Source organism: the organism of the source record quoted next, unplaced genomic scaffold (genome assembly GCF_019419815.1).
Source record: "Pyrus x bretschneideri cultivar Hongxiangsu unplaced genomic scaffold, Pyrus_bretschneideri_v1 Contig37, whole genome shotgun sequence".
Taxonomy (NCBI): domain Eukaryota; kingdom Viridiplantae; phylum Streptophyta; class Magnoliopsida; order Rosales; family Rosaceae; genus Pyrus; species Pyrus x bretschneideri.
The window spans coordinates 3,067,850-3,091,056 of NW_025999690.1; the positions used below are offsets into that span (position 1 = coordinate 3,067,850).

The 23,207-nt window shown below is 35.0% G+C and overlaps 2 protein-coding genes across 2 annotated transcripts; both read left to right on the plus strand.

Annotated features, from left to right (window-relative positions):
• Nucleotides 1–8,910: 8,910 nt before the first annotated feature.
• LOC103948615 (FCS-Like Zinc finger 17) lies at nt 8,911–10,117 on the plus strand. The gene is made up of 2 exons (XM_009359659.3): nt 8,911–9,336; nt 9,622–10,117. Exons 1-2 carry the CDS (start codon nt 9,059–9,061, stop codon nt 9,866–9,868), a joined length of 525 nt encoding a protein of 174 aa, XP_009357934.2. The 5' UTR covers nt 8,911–9,058; the 3' UTR covers nt 9,869–10,117.
• Nucleotides 10,118–15,661: 5,544 nt separating this feature from the next.
• Nucleotides 15,662–22,963, plus strand: LOC103948613 (AT-rich interactive domain-containing protein 4). Its single transcript, XM_009359658.3, has 15 exons — nt 15,662–16,810; nt 16,969–17,157; nt 17,576–17,629; nt 17,803–17,891; nt 18,200–18,476; nt 18,610–18,666; nt 18,928–18,959; nt 19,309–19,444; nt 19,526–19,699; nt 20,184–20,819; nt 21,372–21,509; nt 21,621–21,719; nt 22,025–22,125; nt 22,221–22,311; nt 22,402–22,963. The coding sequence occupies exons 1-15, from the start codon at nt 16,661–16,663 to the stop codon at nt 22,525–22,527; spliced, it is 2,349 nt and encodes a 782-aa protein (XP_009357933.2). The 5' UTR covers nt 15,662–16,660; the 3' UTR covers nt 22,528–22,963.
• The last annotated feature ends 244 nt before the right edge of the window (nt 22,964–23,207 follow it).

Genomic DNA, 23,207 nt, shown 5'->3' on the forward strand with positions numbered 1-23,207 from the left:
AAGGTAATGAGGAATTAGTTAATTAATTTTTTATTTTATTTTATTTAAAAAAAATGTCATTTAATGTATAGAAGGGGATTGACGAAATTAAATTCCTATATTATAGGCAATTAGTTGCTAAGCTACCTTATGCCTCCATATAAATGCATTTAAATTAATGACATGGAAATTAAATAAATAGAAAATTATTGAGGTGGCAATTGATCAAAGCATTTTAATCAAATCTTTAAAAGAGATGAATGTTTAATCTAACAAATATAGAAAAGATGTAAGACATTCTAATTTTCTCTTTTCAAAAAAAAAAAAAAAATATCAAATAGCTCCTAAGTAGAGCACAGCTACCACCAAAAAAGTTTTTTATTTATACTCTCGTTAATCACACCCTCATGAGCTTCGAATAATTTTTCAATAGGGTAGTAGAATATTGATCCACACTCAACACATATATTCGGGATACTATTTATACCTTTTCAAGCCGATTATTCTAATAAAATTGCAAAAGCCATTGATTCCCAATGCAATAACCGAAATATATGGGGAAAAAAGAAATGGAAAGTTCAAGGGCATCCTCTTCTTCTTTTACAAACTTATGACGTCTTGTAATCTACATGTGTGATGAAGCTAATGAGTTACTTTATTTTTTATCAATACCATGATAATTTGCTCTAAAAGACGTAAAATTTGAATTAAATCACTCAATAAGTCATTTATAGATAAAAATACATGACATTAAAAAGACTTTCGACATCTAAGTGTAGAAATAGTACTAGACTTTAGACTTGTAGCATATGGCAGACTGAATAATGATTTTCCTTTGAGATTTTTTTTCTCTTTTACTGAATAAAACTAGAAGTAAGAGTTAAACCTTTATCAAGCCCACACAACTAGAAACTTAAGCCATGAATTTGAAGCCCATGGCAAGGCCAATTTCGTTTAGCGAGGACACTACTAAGGACATGATCAAACAACTTATTCAGCAGAATAACAGAATGGACAATTATATGTTGCAAAACCATCAATGACTTTGGATGAGGAGACATATCTATGAACCCTTTCCTTGTATTAAGGACTATATATCCATGTGTATGGGCTTGTAAGGACTGCATTTTTACTTTATAGTTTCTTGAAGATTTAAGATTTTGGTTCACCAACCACTTAGTACTACCGTTTAGTGATATTACTCCTCACTTGTAAGTGAGAGGTCTTAGGTTCAATTCTCACCAAAGGCGAATTTGAGCCACATAATTGCTAGCATATTATGAGGCTAAGCCCATCTCCTCCTCCCCTTTAATGTAGATAACATCGTTTGTTAAAAAAAAAAAAAAAAAAGATTTTGGTTCACCAAAATATAAGAAGTTATGAGATTCTGTCACTAATATTATGGTCTACTTATTTTTTGTTTCACTAAAGTAATAGCTTTAAAATTTAACTCTATAAATTGTGAGTCTAGTACTTAATAATGAATGGCTCATTGTATAGAGTTACCCAAAACCTCACCCCAATATGTTGTAAAGAAATAAAAATAAAATTTAGGCCAATAATTATATTTTGGCATACGTCAATGGTCATTTCATTTTCTAGCACTAGTCCAATTTAAAAAATTATCCACCTCAACTAAGGTCGACAAAAACAACATCCCTATCCAACTAAGGTCAATACACTACTAAAAAAATCTCTATTAACCTCTCCTTATTCGATTGACTTATGATCAATATGTCCCTAATCCTTCTTACATGCTGAATTAGAATTACTAGATACCTAATAAAGCCTAAAGAGCCTACCTTGGTTTGTGTGTCATCTCAGAAGTTGTGCACCTCGGTTTGTGTGCAAGGGTACCAAGATTTATGTGTCTACTAGACTTTTAAATAAGTGTATTGGAAATGATTGATTGCTGGTGCGTAGGTAAATCATGGACCATATTAGAAATGTTTTGTTGAACTTGTATGTTTATGTGATTGAATATTGGTTTGATAATGTGTATGTTTACAATTGTAATTCATGTTGAATTGATGTATGTTGTATTGGGATGTATGATGTGTGATGATGTGATTGCACCATGAAGCAGTGGTAAATGGATGGTCCCGACTGGTTAATTTGCATTGGGGGACCATACTATTATGTATATGCCTATATATAGTCCCACCTAGTTAATTCGCATTGAAAGGTTATTGCCTACCTTGTTACATCATTTACATAGGTGGTTCCACCTCTTAATCCACATTGAGAAACCACACTATTAGAGGCATGTCTGTGGTATCGCCTAGTTAATAAGCATTGGGGGTTCACTACCTACCTGGTTACATTACTACCATAAGTGGTCCCGCCTAGTTAATTTGCATTGGGGGACAACATTATTGGATGCTTGCCTATCGTCCTGCTTGGTTAATCCACATTGGGGGCCATACGCATCCTAGGGGTTGACTCTGCCTAGTGAATTTGCAATGGGGGCCTTGCCTACTTGGTCGCATTATATCCATATGTGGTCCCACCTGATTAATCTGCATTGGAGGACCATGATATCAGATGAATGCCTATGGTTCTACTTGGTTAATCCACTTTGGGGGACTACACATATCTTAGAGATGGATTCTGTTGAGTAGTCCGGAATCCCTTTCCCTAATTGGTTTCATTGAGTGGTCTAAAACCCTATCTTCGTTGTATTCCATTGAGGGGTCCAAAACATTATCATCGTTGGATTCTATTGAGTGGTTCGAAATCTTATCTTCGTTGGATTCTGTTGAGTGGTTTGGAATCCCTTTCCTTAATCGGTTCCGTTAAGAGGTCCGGAACCCAATCTTTGTTGGATTCTGTTGAGGAGTTCGGAATCCCTTTCCATATTCGAATCTGCTGAGTGGTTTGGAACCTTAGATATGAAATAAAAGAAAAAGTTACTACGCTATTGAACCGTTGGGTTGTTTTTGGTCATGTCTTGGGTCATGTCTTGGGAATGACACATGGTAATTTCATGAGTAATTTCTGACGTCACGTGTTGATCCTGGACTTATCTAGGGATCGAGGCTTGACAGTTAAAAAAAAAAAAAACTAAGATCATTGTGGGTGTCAAAGTATCTTCAATTACATAGTATACGTAAAGACTATTTGAGAATGGAGAAATGTACATTTTTTTTCCAGGTGCGTGGTAGCGAAGTTCCCTTAACTTTACCCCACGATTAGTTTTTGTGCCTGAACTCTCATATTAGTTTCTTCAATCTTCTAACTTAACTCTCGTTGCATGAGTAATCCTTTCATCAAATCTATCTTCTTTTCCTCAAATTTAGGGACTATGTGTTTTCATACAAAAAGAAAACTCATTTATATAAAAAAAGAAGAGGTTGGTTTTTTAAGGTTAAGGAGGAGTTTCTCCTCAAAATACTTCGTGACCTATTCACAAATTTTCATACTTATGATCAGAACCGCTCATATTATAAATCACCATGTAAAGATCATCTTTGCAAAAAAATTCAATTAAAACTAATATCGTTTAGTCAATATGTAAAGAGTTTTGATCGTAAGCACAAAGTTTGGTGAATACGTCATGGTATTATAAGGAGGAGTTCTCCTCACTCGTTAAGGAGCCAAAGTCTTTCTCTTTAAAAAATTCATTTTTTTTATTTTTTGGATGAAATTTCTATTATGTCCCTCAACTTAACAAAAAAGTTGACAGAGTTAACAAAATGAGTACTAGTGCAACAAATGACATAATTCGATAATGAGAGAAACTATTAGTAGAGTTCAGAGACGAAAACTAAAATCATAGTATAGATAATGAACCTTTGCTACAATTTAACCTTTTTTGAAGTGACTTAAGACAACATTATGAAGTATGAGGATTTGCTCTTTAGAAAGTTATCTTGCACTTTCTTTGTGTTAAAAAATTTATAAATAATAAAGAATTATTAATATTTTTAGAGTGCGAATAATACTTAATATATATGCCTTTATTGTTTTTTCATTATAAATTACTCACTAACTTGATCATTTCATGCCTTTCTTTCTACTTCATGATCATTTCATGCAAAGCTACGTCTGAAGTGTGCAGTGGAGAACTTTACAATTTATACGGCAATGGTAGAGACTAGCTATATATATACATACATAGACACACAAATATATAACTGGAGGATAAGAGAATCTGTGTTTACATTTTGATGCAAGTTTTGTTTGGACGCGGCATTAGCCAAACTGAAACTGATGAGAAATATGGTTGAGGCTGGCTTTCTTTTTCGTTTATAAAAAAAGGAACCAGTTGGGTGATTTTCTTACGGCAATCCATCTTTTCGAAGGTCGGGAAGACTTATAAAGACATTTCAACCTCCTCCTAACCACCATAATGTGATTCACCAGTTTTAACAATCGAATCCAGAACGTGCCGGTTGAAGCTGACTTTCATGATTTTAATTTAATTAATTTTTTTATGTGCCCTTCCAATCAAAAGATTGATTAACTACGGGCCTAAACGAAACACGCAAAAATATGGTAGAATAGAATTAGTGTATAAGTGGAGAGACAATGCACGATACATATTGTTAATTGCACTTTAAACTATCCTTTATCAATCGCATAAAAAGAAACAAAACAAACAAATTGAAAAAGTAAGGTGGGAAGCTAGGAGCCTAGGAGCATATCTTGGAAGATTTCCTTTTCCACATGAGTTTTGTCTTGAATTAATTGTCAGTGATATATGGATGCAAGATGCACATGGATGGTGATCAAACCTGTTCACTTTTGAGAAACCTTGTGTGTTTTGTGAAAAGAAAATTATAGTAATAGTTCCTTAACTTTAACTTAATTAGAGCAATACTCTCTCAACTAAAAACTCATGATCATTGATTTCTTAACTCATCAAAACGTGCAGCTATGATATTTTTTGTCAACTCCGTTTACACTTCCGTCAATGGAGTCACATGCATTGCACGTGAGACTGAATCAAATGACAAATATGAAAATCAAATGAGAAAAATTGTAGCAATGGTCCCTCAACTTTAACCCAATTAGAGCAATGATCATGAATTTTTAGTTAAAGAACTATTGTCCCAATTAAATTAAAATTGAGAGATCATTACTACAATTTTCTATTTAGTAAATCCCGAAATATCTTTCTAAAATATTTAAACCAATAAGTGTGTGTTCAAATATTAGTAATATAATACATTTTAAAGCATTTGAGGAATGATGAGAAGTAGTATGAAAGGGGATTAGTGTGAGAGAGAAAATTATGAGATAATTTTTGTTTCTTATATAATAACTTTTAAATTAGTTCTTTACCGTATGGGATTATTTTATTAATGAAATCCAAGTAAAAGCATAATTGGCATAAGATCATCTCCACCCGTTTTAGGAGGGCAAGGCACGGGCAAGGGCCGTGAAATTGTTCTTACTATTTACTCTAAAGAGTAATTGCCTTCGTGCAAGTTTATCCGTTTGAGAAGAGGAAAAGTAAGGACAATGACGATTACTATTCACAAATATAATTTTTTATTCATAAAAATTTTCAATTAATTTGTTTAAGTGCGTTGAAGAAAAAAAATTGATTTTTTTTAATAAATTTTTTGGTAATTTTTTTACCTTTGGATTATTCTTGACCGTTGATTTTTAATTCGTTTTAAAAATCAGATGCACCAAATTGTGGTATGTGACACAACCTAAAATTTTCATTTCTTTTTAATGTAGGAAATACAATGGACCAGATGAAAGGACTGTTGGAAATCCAACGGCGTGGCAGAGCACGCTGGTTTGTGCACTTGGTGGCCCACACGCAAGCTTTTTCTGTTACCAAACGGGCGCAAGCCCAGGCCGTTTCAGTGGGGCAGCTGAAAGGGCCGTAGCTCTAGACCCAATCCCACCAGTGTTAAGGAGCAAATTTTTTTGAGTTGGAGGCAATTCAACGCAACAGTAGGGGCAATTGGGAAATAGGTGGAGTCGTGGAGATGCTCTGACGACTTAATGGCCACGGCTTGTAAATTGCCTTTGACGTTAGTAGTCACAGACAAATCACCTAGTAGTGCTTCTCTTAATAATGTTTTTGCATCATTTGTGTTGCTTATGTGCGATGTGAAGTTTGCGTCCTCCTTCAATTGACTCTCATGAAATGCATATTGATTCCTCGTATTTTTTTTTTTTTTTTGCCGAAGTCTAAGGTATCCTATACTTTGAAATGCAGGAACAATTCGTAGTGGGGTTTGAAAATGGTAAAAATATTTCAATCTACTTCTGATCATAATCAAATGACACACATTTTTCCAAAATTTTCAACCAATGAATCATCCGCGTTTTTTTTTTTATAGCTATGCCTCAAACCTATGCACAGGGAGCATTATTTGACTTGGAATTCTACCACATTTCCATTGGACCGCTTGATGTGATTAATTCCTCAATGTATGATCAATCTACATTTTTTTTTTTTCGAAAAAAACGATATTGTTCACAATAAGAGGGTGGGAAGCGGATTAAGTCTCATAATAAACTAGTAATAAAGTGGTTTAAATTCACTTTTGACAATAATCGAATTTAAGACCTCTCACTTACAAGTGAAGAAAGATACTATTAGACTGTAGTATTAAGCGGGATGATCAATCTACTTAATTACGCTAGTAAGTTCATATTATATATATTTATCCACGTAAAAACAAACACAGCAAAATCTAATATATATGAACAATCTACTTAATTGCATTGTACCAACATTGAAGTTCTTGTTTTACTTTTGGTGCAAAGGGAGAAAAGATCCTGGAGGACATTTGTCTTGCTATTTTCTGCCTTAAATGACATTTTGTATCAGATAAAGATATCGATCGATCCACCCTTTCTGTTGTTTTAAATAAATAATTTGTTGACAGCTAATTGATCAGGGTACAACAAAATCAAGGGGCAGAGGAGCTGCCTGCATTGAAAAAAAATAGTCTCACGACTAAAAAAGGACAACAGAGTTCTCTCCGGATCCTGAGGATTTCAGATATTGGTAAATCTTATTTGTATATTGTATATTGTACGGTAAGTTTTATTTTATGTTTAATATTAAATAAAAAAAATTAAAATAATTTCTAATCACACGATATACGATGAACGAACATAATTTACAAATCTCTTGAATCCTCGTAAAGAGAATCCAAAGAAGATTCAGATTCTTAAAAAGGCAGTGGATTGCCATTCCCAATAAATTAATTAATAATATGCATGAGTTGATCGATTCTATCTGGGTTGGTATAGAATAAAAAAGGTATAAATTCGATTCTCCCAGATTAGTTCTTGATCTTATTCTTGCGATTTTATCTGGATCGGGGAAAAATAAATATAACATTAATAAAGGTGGATTAAATCATCAAGATGATCAAGTCAAGAATAAATCTCATTTGCCTGCACTACTTTAATGTATAAAAGATTCTTAGTGAAACGACAAGGGTATAAAAAAAATTAAATATACAACTACAAGATGGTCAGTCCCTCTCATTCATTTCATTTCAAATGATATGGTGAGCAATATACGTTAATTTCTCTCATCATAAGAAAATGAGCATATGAGATGTTCATAATATACATTTTCAGGTTAATTAGGTATATTAAGTAGGAGCACTACCAATTATCTAAGTTCTTAACTAGCCTGCTGGTACTTCTCGAGACTCAAGTTTGAACCACTCCCTGTTGATCGAAAATAAGAAGTGATCACAACAGTGTAAATTATATCGAGATTATTTATTTTTATTTTTGGATAAAGCCTCACTACTTGCCATTTCCAGTGCTCATCTGTGGAGTCCCAAAGGCCAATACATAGAGGCAAAGGCGCGCGCGCACACACATACCTGCCAAGATAATCACAACCACAAAGGCAAAGGCGCATATATATATATATATATATATATAACTGCCAACATATTCACAACCACAAAGAAACAGAAAAGCAGTACAAACAAACTCTTCACTACAGCATTAACCAATTTAAAAATGTTTCATATTTAATTTCAAAATCAATGTGCCAACCCTAGTTATTATATAAACTCCTAGCTAGAAATAGGCTTTCCTTTTCTTTTTGTTGATACTTTTTTCCCTCTGCCAACAGTTTGTGTTCCGTGTTGTATACCTATGTTATAATATATATTTTTGTTCAAACTATGTATTTACATTAATGAATAAGGAAATAAATTGGTTTTTAACTTATCATTTATGAGGTTCGAATTTAAAACTTCTCATTTGCAAGTAAAAATGCATATCTCTAAACCGTTATCTTAAAAGATTAGTATATAATAAAATGAGATTGCTTAGTCATTGTATTTCCAAAACAAACTATAATTTTTATTTTTTTAAACTTCTGTAGTTGAGTTGTATACTTCATGAATGGTGGGGGGGTGGGGGGACAAGGAAAGTGAAAATTTTTCATTGTATTTCACAATTATCACGTTTCTCATGTTGCACCGAACAAAAACTTCCCTCGTTTTCCGGTAGGGCCAAACAAACAAAGGGTATCAATAATGCATTTCGACTCCAAAACTCAAACCCCAATTCTAACTTTAACTATTGCTTTAAACCCTACAAGGGAATGCAGACGCGGTAAAAGATAGATCATATCATCATAGAGCAAGCAAAAGTGCAGCACGTGGCTCATGAGGTAGCAACACAATCCCATTAACAAAAGCAAAGCAGTTTACATGTGTCTGTATATTTTTTTGTTTATATATAAATATGGATGAGATACTTGGATCCTTTTTTTTTTATTAGAATTCTAGGAAGCCTCATGATCGTTTATTGTATATCGAACGGTCAATTTTTATTAGGTATTATTTGTATTTAATTTTAAATAAATAAATTTAAAATAATTTTACTGCACGATATACTATAAACGGCTAAGATGCGAGGATCTTTACAATCCCCACAACTTGTATCCGGATGGGATCCATCTCCTATAAATATTATATATCTTCTGTGTGGACGGAAGACCTGTATCAGTTTGTCTGGTGCTTTTAAATATCTAATATCTCAACCTTGTAAACTTCACATCCCTCTTCAGTTTTCTTCTTCACAGACCTCTTCAGTTTTCGTCTTCTTCTATCTAATCCCCCCACAAACGATGGTTTCCAAGTTCAAGAGGCCCTGCAACTTGATCGAGCCAGCTGCCCATAAGCTGGGCATCAGTGATAAAACCAGCCATGGGAGCTCAGTGGCTGTTGGATTGGGAATCCTTGTACAGAATTCACAAAGAAATAGGACAAATATCATTGAGAAATCTGCATTAAGACTGAGCCAATCCACAACCTGCAGCTCCCTCGAGCAATTCTCTTGCTTTCTTAAAACATGTCACTTATGCAACAAGGGATTAAGCCTTGATAAAGAGGTCTACATGTACAGGTAAAAATTAATTTACAGAAACTATTAATTCAACCCAAAGGCTAGAAGAAAATAGGGCGTCTAGAAATCGTTTCTCTATGATTATATTCTTTTAAGAATAAAGGGATAAACTCCCCATCTTAAGCTGGTAATTTCATATTTTATTCTGAAATGTTTTTAGCTGATGCATATATATTTTATCATATAAAATATTTCTACCACCAGAATTTTAATTTTTAGGAGTTTATATTATGATTCTGATATATGTTGATTAGTTACTGAGATTGTTTACAATTTTGAATGCAGAGGTGATCTAGGTTTTTGCAGCATAGAGTGCAGGAACAGACAGATTGTTATTGATGAGATGAAGGAATTAGAGGCTTCTACCAAGCAAATGATAACATCTTATAGGCGTGGCCTATATCGTTGCAGCCTTACTAAGAGTGGTAATGCTAACACTAGTAGGCGTGGCTCTCGCAACACTAATGTTTTTGAAGATGTACATCTGCAACAGGAGAAAACCAGACATCAAAGAAAGATATTTGTACTTTAGACATATACATATATATATATATATAGTTTAATTTCTCTTTTGATCTTTTTCATCCTCTTGTTAATTGACACTGCAAAACAGCAAAGCAGGAGAAAAATTAATGGAATGAGTGGTAATTGGATTATTTGTAGTTATCATCTCAACTTTGTTATAGAACAAGATAGAGATTAATTTTTTAACCGAAAAAAGGAGGAGGAAGATAAAGATGAATTATTATAAATTTTGAGGGCAGTTTCTTGATTTGGATCCCTTTCTATTTGCAAAATGTCACTTCACTTTCTTGCATTATCGCTTTCTTTCCTTGTCTGTTATGATAAATGGACAACTCTTATTGGAGGCAGCAGCAATAATACAACAATACCTTTGGCGCCCTATGATATTTTACATACCGGAATTTTTTCAATTAGCCCGAAAACAAAAATATTTGACATCAACGTTTTGGTATCTATCGGCAACTTTGTCCAGTACTAACCAAACCTATGAAATAGATTACTTGAAGTTGAAGAAGATAATGTTCCGTTTTCTTTGAATATCTGTATGTGTGGTTAGATTTTGGGGGTGAGCACTTGTCCCTTAAGGGGGCGTTTGTTGCGCCGGACTATCTCGGACTGGATTAGCTTCAAGGACTAAGCTGGACTGGCTTAGACTAGACTAAACTGGACTAACTTAGTGAAGTATTTGGTGCAGTATTGGACTAAGAAGCTGGATAATAACAAATTATAATATTATATTATTTAATAAATGAATTATTAATATTTTATTATGATCTTATCTTTTTCTTCATTTTTTCCTACCATTTCCTCGTTAAATTGGATGAAGTTAGCACCGTCAAAAAATTCATCACCATCCTTGGACCGAGATCTTAGCCTTGAATGCTCGAATCTGTCATGGATTTGAAGAAGTCCAAACAGGCTGAGACTTCCGGGCCATTTTCCAGCCATATTCGACCACATTTTGGCCTCGATTCAGGTAAAATCGTAATCTTGTCACTCCCAGCTTCAATTTGGTATATTTTGTATGAAAGTTGGTTGTGAAATGGATCTGAAAGAGAGTCGGAAAGTTAATGATTGATCTAGGTGATCGGAGATAACGAGGAGTCTGTCGAGAGTGGTCGTTGAGCATGACGAGGACGAGAAAGAGAGGATAGTCTTAGCTAGTCCCATGGTTATTGGGGGGTCTCGCTAAGACCTCTTAGTGAAGGGTTTTGTCCATGCTAGTCCCCTTTAGTCTCATTAATGTTAGTCCCAGCATGGAACAAACACAGTATTGGACTAATAGCTAGTCCAGTCCAGTCCAGTCCAACTTAGTTAGGGCAAACAAACGCCCCCTTACAGTACTATTTTATGTATTTGTATAAGTCGTGTCTGTATGCTAGTCCTTATGTATGTGTGGTTAGATTTTTGGGGTGAGCAATTGTCCCTTTAAAGTACTTTCTTTGAATATCCGCTTGTGTAAGTTTATCTTACATTGCCGATCCCAAGTCCGGATAACGGAGAAAGGGAAGGACGTCAGGTAGTCAACAATCGGCACTCTTATCTTACGTCAAATCCTTATGATATGTAATGTTGCAGAAACCACCATTCATGCTCGGTTGGCATAATTGACGTCGTGTCTGTATGCTAGTCCTTGTTAAAACTTACCTAGGATCGATATACGATGTGGGTTTGGACTTTCTTTTATGTAGTAATCGCCCATTGAACATAAAAAAATGGTTTTCTTTGCATTCTTTCTTAACTACATGTCTATATTCAATTTATCGTTGCAGCAATTTTCTACCCATGATTGTGAAAATTACAAGAATATGGTTAAGCTTTGTGATCTCAAAGACGTATGTGTTTATCAGATTGAAGAACCCACACAAAAGTTCCTTTTTATTTTTGGTAATCAAGGAACCAACGAGAGTTGCAAGATCCTAGAAATTAAGAGCATGATTAATATTGGACTACAGGCTTTAATTAAGCACTGAACGATTAATCGATAATACGTACGCTCATAATGCTAATAGAATTAATTAATATCTGTAATAAGGGTTGCTAAAAAAATGCAGGGCTGCCATGAACATAGTGAAATTTTTTATGAAGGTAAAGGTGATCAAATCTGTGTGAGGTACTTAGGGCTGGTTTGGTATTGCTGTGCTTTGAAAAAAAACTATTTTTGCTATGCTGTGAGAATAAGCAGTTATGAAATAAAGCAGCAGAGTGTTTGGCAAACATTTTTGTAAAAGTGCTTTTGAAAAAAAAAAAAAAAACAGTATTATAGTGTTTAATAAATTTTTATGTAAAACAGATGTGAAAAAAAGCTGGTTTTTCAAAGCTGAGTTTTGCAGTTTCTTGTTTTTGGTCTTTTTTCATCCAAAACTGTGAAAAAAAACTGAAGCTGAATGTTTACCAAATACAAAAACAGCTTCCAGCTTTTTTTGATACCAGCATTTTTCAGAATCACTTTAGTACCAAACCAGGCCTTATGGGCCTCAAACGATGAAAACTTCAACTTTTTTTTTCCTTAAAAAGAAAGACAACTGGTGGTAAGTTATAATTATCCATATTTTTCAAACCCGGAGAGGCTATGAAAACTTCAACTTCACCACACTTGGATTTCTGCATTAGTATAATCAGTTATATATATGTTAGGTAAAAATATAGTGTTCAATCAACGTTGATGACATGTTCCATTGGCTGCTTAAAAGATTTTCAACTAAAGAACTTCACGACCTCTAGTATTAAGTCCTCGTGTTTAACGTGGGTTTTGAAAATGAGATTTTGGCTAAGAGGAAAGTGAATATTTGAGAGAATTGCAGTCAACGCTCGTGGACTTGGCCCAATTTGGGGTGGACTACATGATTATGTATTTTGTTGTTTGTTGTTTTTTGCATCAATTTTTCTTGAATTTTGCTTTGCAATCTTTAGGCTAGGAATTTTGTATGTTGACACTTTGAAACTCCTAACATACTGCCGTAGCCAAATTCTTTCATTTAATTCCCACTCGTACAATACAACTGAAAAGCGCTATTGACTAGATTTTAACAAGACACACTAAACCCTACCTCTTGTATGATTTTGTGCATCAATGAATAACCAAACTCAAAACTCTTCACAAAAACAAAAATGTAACCCTTACCGTGTCTTCTTTATCTACGTTTTGTGGCTTATCTAATTAGTGCATTGTGATTTAAAGTTGGAGATTAATGTTGCCTAACTACCGGGGAAAAGCCCTAATATAACAAAAACCGGTCCGTCTCAAGGTGCATAATCTCCATCATTTTTCTCAATTATTTCCAGACTTACAGAAGCATAAACGATTGACTTCATCCTTTTGCCACTTACAAATAAAATGACTCTGTCCCTTGACCATCTATACTAATAATCTTTGTACATATAACATATCTAAAGACATGACAACTAACCTTTTTGGGGAGGTGTATCATATAACAAGGGACTATGAGATATTTAGCTTTGGTGGGTACTTTAATTACTCTCTTTTAGAGTTTGACTTTTTTTTGTAATTTTTCTCTCTAGTGGATTGAAAATCTTGATCTTACTCGAAAAAAAAAAAAAAAATTCTGGTTAATTTCCCTTACGGTGTAAGCTGGATTGAAAATCGTGATCTAACTCCAAAAAAAAAAAATTTCTCCTCAATTCTGAACACTTTTAATTAATATTAAATGAAGATTCAAAGGTATCTAAAAATTTTACAAGTGGTGTTTAGCATCTTCTTCTTCAACTTTTTCAGGTTCAAACCATCATCATCCCTCCTTTAATATAGGAGTGTATTGTAGATGGAGTTGAAGTTGGTTGACTCTCAAATCCAAGTGTATTTAATATAAATATTTAAAGAGGTTACCCTATATTGAATAAAGACTATTTTTTTTACTTCTTAAAAATATGAGAATATTGTGGTATTCAATTAAGACATTTTGTGTTTGACAAAAAAAAAAAAAATTATGACATTTTGCGAGTCTACAAAAATTCATGGTGTATTAAAAAAATCATGGATCTTAAAAAGTCATGAATCTTGATGAACTTTAAGTTTTTTGTTTTTGTTTTGTTTTTTTAGTTTTTAGTAAGTTTTTGTCATAACAAATCCAACCTCTCCCTCTAAGATTTTCATGCATTTCATTGTTTTGTCATTCTTTGATATTCTACCAACCACTAATAATGTAATAACTATCATTATTACCAGGGCCGGTCTAGAGATTTTTGAGGCCTGGGGTGTTGCCAAAAAATGTGCTCTCATTTTATATAAGAAAATAATTTGTTTTCATACGTAAGACATTAATAAAATTATACTTAGAAAATCACTTCAAACTTAATAATTAAGAAACATGGAAAAACTAATTTATTTTGTATCATGAGAAGGAAACAAAAAACTCTGGGTTTACAAGTAGATAAATATGAGTTTTGTTTTCATCTGAACTTTTAAAGTGTTTTTGTATAAATCGTGAGGTGTTTTTTCTTATTTACTAACCTTGTCAATATGGAACTAAAAAAACAATGATGTTTTTGAGTCTTTAATTGATATGTATAAGTAATAAATGGGTACTAAATTAAATTTTTGATGACACGTTATATGATTTGCAAATTTGGTCAACGCATTACTCCTTGTTGAAGATTAGACTTGAATTGGAACAAATGTTTAAAAATAACAAACCACATAGCTACTAGCTACTAATTAAAAATAAATTAACAACCAAACAAAAATTCGTAAAAATTGAAAAGAATAAACATGCACTTAACACTACGTTTGGGTGAAGAAATTTAAGATTACTAAGAAATTTAAAAATGACGGAAATTGAAATGACGAGATGTTATTTTCTAGAATTTGTAAATTTTCTTGTTTGGTTAACCTAAAAGAACAATGGAATTGAATACAGAATTTGTTATTTTTAAACTCTCAATCATAGAAATTGAGAAATGACACCTATTTACATGGAATTTGAACTTGGGATTTGGAGGTCCCAAATTCCAAGTTTTTTTTTTTCCATGCGGAAATTCTAAATTTCTATGCTTATGAATCCAAACAAGATAACTTAACATTTTGAACTTAGGACCTCTCGTTAATTTTAAACAATAAAAACCATTGATTCTAATTAAATTTCTTGATCATTTAGCCAAATTTTATATATTTATACTTTTATGAAAAGAAATTTGTAAAAATTGAAAAGTAAATAAGCACACATAGTGTTTTGAATCCAAGACCTCCTCATTAATTTCAAACAACAAAACCACCGATTCTAGTTAAATTTCTTTGTCATTGAACCAAATTTTATAAATTTATATACTACCCTAATAATTTTGGTGGTCCCTAATTATTTTGGGCCCTGAACGGTCGCTCTGCCAACACTGGACCTGAGCCAGCCCTGATTAGAACCACTTCTACCACCAAGTCGCCACCACCACCTTACCGTGACCATCTCCTCTACCCCCACCACCACCACCACCATTGTTAACATTGCCTTTGCCATCGTTATTTATAAGCATCATCCCCACTCCTACTATGATCACCACCAACACCACCATTACCATGACTACCACCTCTACCACCATCCTCGCCACCTCATCACCCCATCACCTCATCACCAAGCTCCCATCTCCCTTCCACCACCACACCCCCACATTCACGACCCCTACTATTATTACCGCCACAACACAACAGGAAAATTAAATTAATCAAATTCAAAAAACAAATATAGTAAAGAAATCCTGGGCTTTTAAAAAAACGTCGTTGTTCGTTGTTACCTTTTACCTCCCCAAATTCCGAATCTTTGTGGGCAATGCCAATAACACAAAAAGTCCAAGAAATCATAATGGGACATGAAAATTTACTGTTCAATTTCTTCGAAAGTTACTTTGGGTTTAATGTTACACTAAACGCAATGTGTTCAATCAAAGGTTGTTACTTTATCAAGTTCGTCATAAGGAGTTTTAATTGGTTTCGATGTTTTTTGTTGGGTTTGACCATTTTGTGGTTTTGAAATTTGAATGCATATTTCTGACACACCAACCATATTTAACAAATGCGAATATTAATTACCTTCAAATTTTTAATAAAATTTTTGGTGACTGAGAATTTTGATTTTATTTTTGGTCAATTAGATTACGATAGATGGAAACAGATAAATAAATTAATTCCTGATAGAAATTGGTTTTTTTTTTTATACGAATTTCTTTTTGGGGATTTGGATTTTACGAGCCTAGGGTTCTCTTTTCATACTTTACTCGTCTATTTTGTGCTTTTTTGTGATTGTAGAAGCTAAGGGACTCACTTGGGTCGTCGGTTCTTCAAAATTCCTCATCTGGGTTGTTCGAGTTCTTCAATTTCCTCATCTGGGTCAGTGAGCTTTTGTGATTTTTCCATTGTTCTTCGCCAGGTTCGTTGATTTCCCCACGTTTTCTCATTTCGGTATCGGCTAATTTTTCCAATTTCAACAATTTTTGGGTTGAAATCGAGGGCTTGTTCCCCAATTTGCTTCAATCATTGGGCAAAAGTTGGTTAATTTTCTCATTTGGTTTGTTTTGGGTCCTGGATCTTGTTATGCTGGCTTTCTGGGGGAATTTTGGTCCTGATAGTTCTTTGTGAGGAGGGATTTTGATCCCTCTTAGTAGATTTGCTTATGCTTTCTTGAATGGTAGCTAGAAGGTGAAATTTGATCAGGATGGTGTGATTGGACTCCAAGTTGATGCCTGGCTTCAGTGTTATAGTCTAGGGGATTTCAATGGTTTTCGGGTTTTAAATCTTCTGTGAGGAGCTTGAGCTTCTTTGCTTTGCCAACTGTGTGGAAGCCTGCAGGAAATAATGTTTCATTCTCAGGGAGCTTCAAAGCACCCTTGTAGTCTGCTTGTGGTCACTTGCGGGAAAAATTCTGAAGAGAAATTTAACAAGGACACCGCAGATGATAAGCTCAGATACCCGTTTCCGGAGTTAGTTTCCTCTGGGCGTTTGGAGGTGAAAATCTTTCTTACCATTATCTTCTGAATATTTAATATCGAATGAGTTGCGCATACTTTTATTGCTAGTATCTTCTTGTTCTTAACATATATGGTGAATTCCTGGTTTTGGTATAGTTTCTAAGTTTGCCCTATGTGCGACTCTTTAAAATGCAGGTTCAAACTCTGACGAAGCCAACCAAAGAGGAGTTTTGTAAAATGCTTGAATCATATAAGCCGAATCTTGTTTACTTGCAAGGGGAACAGCTTGGTAATAGTGAAATTGGCTCTCTTGTCTGGGAGGATGTTGATTTGTCAACTGCTGAAGCTATATCTGAGATCTTTGGTGCTACATTGCCTACAACTGTAAGTATTATATTTCTTGAACTTGCAAAATGGCATGTTTTGGGATTGTGTGTACATGATTTATGCTCATGTTCCTGCTTGCATTGGAGAATTAAGGAAAATAGATTTCATTATATGTGGTCGGTGAATTGCTTTCTTATCATTTTATAATTATGGCAGCATGTGATTATTTGACTTGGCGTGAGTCATTTAACAAGAGGCATTGAAAAATCAAGGAGTAGGTAATCAGGAAATTCGTTATGAGGTGTGGTGATTTGTGCATTGCATGATTTCTTGTGGCCTGCGTCTTTGTTTGGAGCTCATTCCCATCTATGATTGGTGTTTCTTTTCTTTGTTCATTCTGGTTTGTTCTTTGTAATATGCTTGAAGTTTATTTGACATGGGATGGGACTCAACTTCATATAATAAATATTTGCAGGTTTATTTGGAGGTTCCGTATGGTGCAACATTGGCAGCAGCCATTCACTCTAAGGTAATCTTAGTAAGGCTTAATAAGTATGCTTTCAGGAGTACACTACCAAGGGATCAGTGAGAAATGGCTAGTTAGGGTGTCGCACTTTTGTTTCAGAACTGGAAGCCTGCCCGTTATTTTTGTAACATGGTTTTGTTGAAAATTGTGGTTGAGTATGCATCTTTCATCTGCAGGGGATTCCTTATGTGATATATTGGAGAAGTGAATTTTCTTCTTATGCTGCTTGCCACTTTCGACATGCTTTACTTTCAGTGGTACAAAGGTACTTCTCTTTCTATTCATTTACCTGAATACACACATAAAGGGTGTCGAGTAGCATCTTGGATTGGTTACAGGGAAAGAGATGACATTTTGGTGTGCACATGTATGTATTTGTAGTATTCTTGATTACTGTTTGGTTAGCATCTCTAGATGTTGGTTAGCATCTCTAGAGACACCTAATGCCATTGATTTGGATTGAAGCATTGTCTGTGCAATATGCATTAACATAGTTAGTTAAGACATCTTTATGCTATTATGTTCTATACAAGCACCAAATAGGCTTGACAATTGCAGTTTTGTTGATTGCAGTTCATCAACTCATACATGGGATGCCTTCCAACTTGCATATGCTTCCTTTAGGATTTACTGTGTACAAAACATCCATCTCGTTCCTGCTAACATATATAAATCTAGTGCGGAGCTGGGGCCATGTCTTCTTGGTGACCGCGTAAAAATCAACGTTGATCTTCCTGAGGCAGATATGGAAGAAGATGAAGAAGGTTCCTTGGGTACTCTCCCTGCTATAAAGATACATGATGATGATGTGATCTTGAGGTTTCTTGTTTGTGGCGAGCCATCCACATTGGTAAGCTTGTATGTACTTGTGTTTCCAGCATTTAAATACTTAATCTTCAATTAAGAACACATGCACACAGATGCCAGCAGAAATGAACACACTACCATATTTTCCATAGACTTATGAGATGACTTCTTTTCAGGATGCAAGCTTATTAGAACCTTTGGAGGATGGTCTCAATGCCCTCTTAAACATTGAAGTAAGTGTGGTTTGGCTAGTCAATTTGTGTTTTATTTTCCTATAGCTCTAATTAAGGGAAGTTTTCTTTTTGCCCTTCTAGAAGGTTCTTCGGATTCCTGATTAAACTTATTGAAAAAAGTGATAATTAGCACTGCCTTACATAACTTGCTTAATTTTATATCTATCCGAAAATTAAATAAAAACTAACATGCTACTCTTAGTATCATCATGGTGCAAGGAGTTCTTATTTTTCTTCATTTTATTGTCTATGTTTCTCCAGATGCGTGGGAGCAAGCTTCATGGAAAATTTAGGTATGTTGTATTCTTTAAATAGTTTATGCATATTATGGATGCTCTTTTATTGTTGCTGGATAGGGTATTTGCAAATTGCGTAGTAGTTAAAGTTTGCATCATCACATTGGTTTGAATGGTAGCTGTTCATGTGGAGAAAGGATGCTGTTGATCTTGTTACATGTGTTGGTGTTTCCTTTTGTAATTTTCTCTCATAAAATCAGGTGTTGAATGTGCATTTTTGGTATAGGAAACAACTTCAACGCTCCATTAATGTTTCAAACTGCCTGTTACTTTTTGATATTTTTTTTTTGAGCAGTTACGCCCAGAGTCAATAAAATTAATTAATGAATGCTTTTTACGTGATTAGTGCTCCTCCGCCGCCTCTTCAGGCTGGGACATTTTCTCGTGGTGTTGTGACCATGCGATGTGATGTATCAACTTGTAGTTCAGCACACATATCACTTCTTGTGTCGGGCAGTGCTCAAACTTGCTTTGATGATCAGGTAATCCAAAGGACTTGTGTGGAAAAATTTTGGTATTGGGAGCTGTTCAACTTTTACACCTTGTTACCTGTTTACTTTCAGCTCTTGGAGAATCATATAAAGCATGAAATTATTGAAGAGAGTCAACTTGTACGTGCATTGCCCAAAGATGAGGAAACCAAAGCACCTCTATCTGAACCACGGAAGTCTGCTTCAGTTGCATGTGGGGCTACGGTATTTGAAGTTAGCATGAAGGTTCCTGCATGGGCTTCACAGGTTTTTACCTACTTCCTCCTCTATCTTGGTCTTAGCTAGCATGATATTGAAGAACTGTGAGGACACCAAAAATTTATGCCCCCTTTTGTTAATTTTGATTCTGCTGGTCGCCGCTGACCTGCCCAATCTTTAGTTAGTAGTAATCAAATTCTCCCCTCTTAGTTGAGGGGATTTCAAGAAATTAGGGTAGACTAACTTGTTATAGGATCCATCTAATTCTCATGCCCAAGAACAAGGCTCGTTAAAATGGATTCTAATTTTATTGCTACAACATCAGTGTTTTAAAATGGATTCTAATTTTATTGCTACAACATCAGTGTTTGTTCTACAATCAGGTTATCTCAGGAGCATCCTTCTTGGAAAATTAAATTTACCTTGTTGGCTTGGAATCTTCAGTGTTAATTTTTGTAGGTTGAACAAAAATGGATCAATTTTTTTCCAATATTTTATGTAACTTTTAGTTTTGTTGTGGCTACAAATTCAGGTTTTGAGGCAGCTCGCACCTGATGTCTCCTATCACAGTTTAGTTGCACTGGGCATTGCCAGTATTCAGGGATTACCTGTGGCATCTTTTGAAAAAGATGATGCTGTGCGCCTTCTTTTCTTCAGTTCCAGTCCAGAGAAAGATGATAGATCAAACGGCTTGGTTCCCAGCAGCCTTCCTACTTGGTTGAGACCACCTCCTCCTAGTAGGAAGAGATCTCAACCATGCCAAGACACAAGACCGGGTTCTCTTGACGGCCAAGGGCTTCCATGTTTAGCTGCTTCTAAAATAGATGAAGACAATAAAGTGGCTGGAGCAATGAATGGGGTTAGCACAGCTTTACTTCCAACCAGGCGAAGATTGAAAATAGCTGCAATGAGGCCCATTCCTCATGTTCGTCGTCCTAAAATGACACCCTTTTCTGGAATTTCTGAGGGAGATGGACATGATGGAGGCCAAGTGAAGGTTCATATGCCTCCTCCTCCACCCACAAAGCTCAGTATTGTGGGATTAACTCCTACAACACAACGAAAATCGTACTCAAGCTCTTCTCAGGCTAAGCAGATTATTTCATTGAATCCTTTGCCTTTAAAGAAACATGGTTGCGGTAGAAGCCCAATACATTCTTGCTTAGAGGTGAGCTATGTTTTGCTCTAAGTGTTAAATCAATTTGTAAGTGTTGATCAAGTCTATATACTATACACACACATGCACAACTATAATATAAGCCCTTGGAACGAACGTACTAAATGCACTACTACCATGCACTCTCCATGCGCTGGAGATACCTTTTGTTACATGGAGGTTGTAACTATGTGATAAGAAAATAATATACATGCTGGTCATAGAGTAATAGCCATCAAGAAAGTACGTAGGTTAGTAAATGGGGAAGTCAAAACAGGGAAATAGGTAGCGGGAATTTTCTTCCCTGTTTTTTTATTTATTTTTTTCCAAATTGTATCAAAAGATGCAGTTTTCTTTGAAAAATAAGAATTAGTAAAGGTACAAGAGGGATGTTGTGGAATAAAGGCAAAGTGCGGACATGAGAGAAGTTCCAATATTATAATAGTAATAGACAATGAATATGAATTTTTTTAAATGTTACTCCCACAATATACTTAACCTTTGGGGTTTTACTTTCTTGTTTTGCATTCATTTCTATTTACATTTTAGTTCTCCCTTGAGCAGGAGGAGTTTTTGAAGGATGTAATGCAGTTTCTAATTCTCCGGGGACATAATCGGCTCATTCCTCAAGGTGGACTCACAGAGTTTCCAGATGCCATTCTCAATGGAAAGCGACTTGACCTCTACAACTTGTATAAAGAGGTGAACTCATTAAATTCCTTTGCCAGGATTTACACTTGCTGAAGTTGCGACTAAAATAATTAACCACTGGAATTTTGTGACATGTTATTGAAAAGTTGAGGTGTTTGTCAGGTGGTCACCAGAGGAGGCTTTCATGTTGGCAATGGCATCAACTGGAAAGGACAGATCTTCTCAAAAATGAGCAATTACACAATGACCAATAGAATGACTGTATGTTTATAATCTCCCTTTGGTTTTGTTTTCCAATTTTGAAATATTTTATGCTGCAACATCCGCAAAGAGGTAAGGGAGAATGAAAAGGTAGGACCAAAATTGTGAGACAGTTTATGCTTACGAGAGAATAGCAGTCACACCTAAGAATATTTGGGATGGCTTCCACATACATATTCTAAACCCTAAATAGTATATGATTACGAAAGGATGAATAGGGACCTAATCACTCATTCTTTATGTGTAAGATTCAATAGATTGGAACACTCAATTGATACAGGCGAGTATGATTCTTGTTTTCACAGGGTGTTGGAAATACACTTAAACGACACTACGAAACTTACCTTCTAGAATACGAATTGGCTCATGATGATGTAGATGGGGAGTGCTGCTTATTGTGTCACAGGTTCGTATTTACCCCGTCTTACTTCCTCTCCTTTGGTGAAAAATGATTGTATTAGCTAAATGTTTGCTTACGTGAAATTGGATATTGTTCTACAGTAGCGCAGCAGGGGATTGGGTAAACTGTGGAATATGCGGCGAGTGGGCCCACTTTGGCTGTGACAGAAGGCAGGGTCTTGGTGCTTTTAAGGTATCATATTGCAAAATCCGTAAGCACCTTGTGGCAGTGGAAACAAATCCTTCCGCTTGTGTTTGTTAAAGTTTTGTTTCGACTTTGCAGGATTATGCAAAAACAGATGGACTGGAGTACATATGTCCACATTGCAGCATCAGCAACTTCAAGAAGAAACCACAGAAAATTGCAAATGGATTTTTGCAAGGCTCAACGGTATCACGGCCGCTGTAATTCAATTTTGCTCCTACAAAATCATAATTAATATTACTTTCCTTTTGGCTCTCTGATTTGGAGGTTGCTTCCCTCCCCAATCCGGCACGAGAAATTGTTGATTTGTACGGCTGATTAGGCCTTAATCATGTCAATGGAAAACTAGGAGACGAAAGAAGGGGGGAGGACAAAGTTAGAAAACAGCAAGTGTAGTAGAGCATACTAGTTAGCGTACGCATTTCGGTCCGGGTGGGAAATTTATGTTCTCTTTGTATCTCCTCTTACCCTATAATTTCAGTCTCTGTTTATGTTTTCCCTTTGGGAGGGGTGGAGGTTGATAGTTAAGAAATCCTATGATTGACAAGGGTCGTTGTAACATAATGCCGCTATCTTTGTGAACATATACGACTTTGTGTAGCGTTTAATGAAAGATTATGAATATACTGACCTATCGACACTGTCTGTCTTCCTAATCCGCTGTTATACGATTTTTTCTTGGGTAAATTACATTTTACCTTCTCAGGATTGAGGTTGATTTCAATTCCTTACAACATTAATAAAACATTTTAATTTCATACATTTACTTATTATTTTATTTTAATTTCATACATCCGTTAGAAAATCCGTTAAGTGATGACGTGGCAAATATAAGATTCACTTTTGTGCTGATGTGGTTGCTAAATTTGTGTCATGTGGTAAAA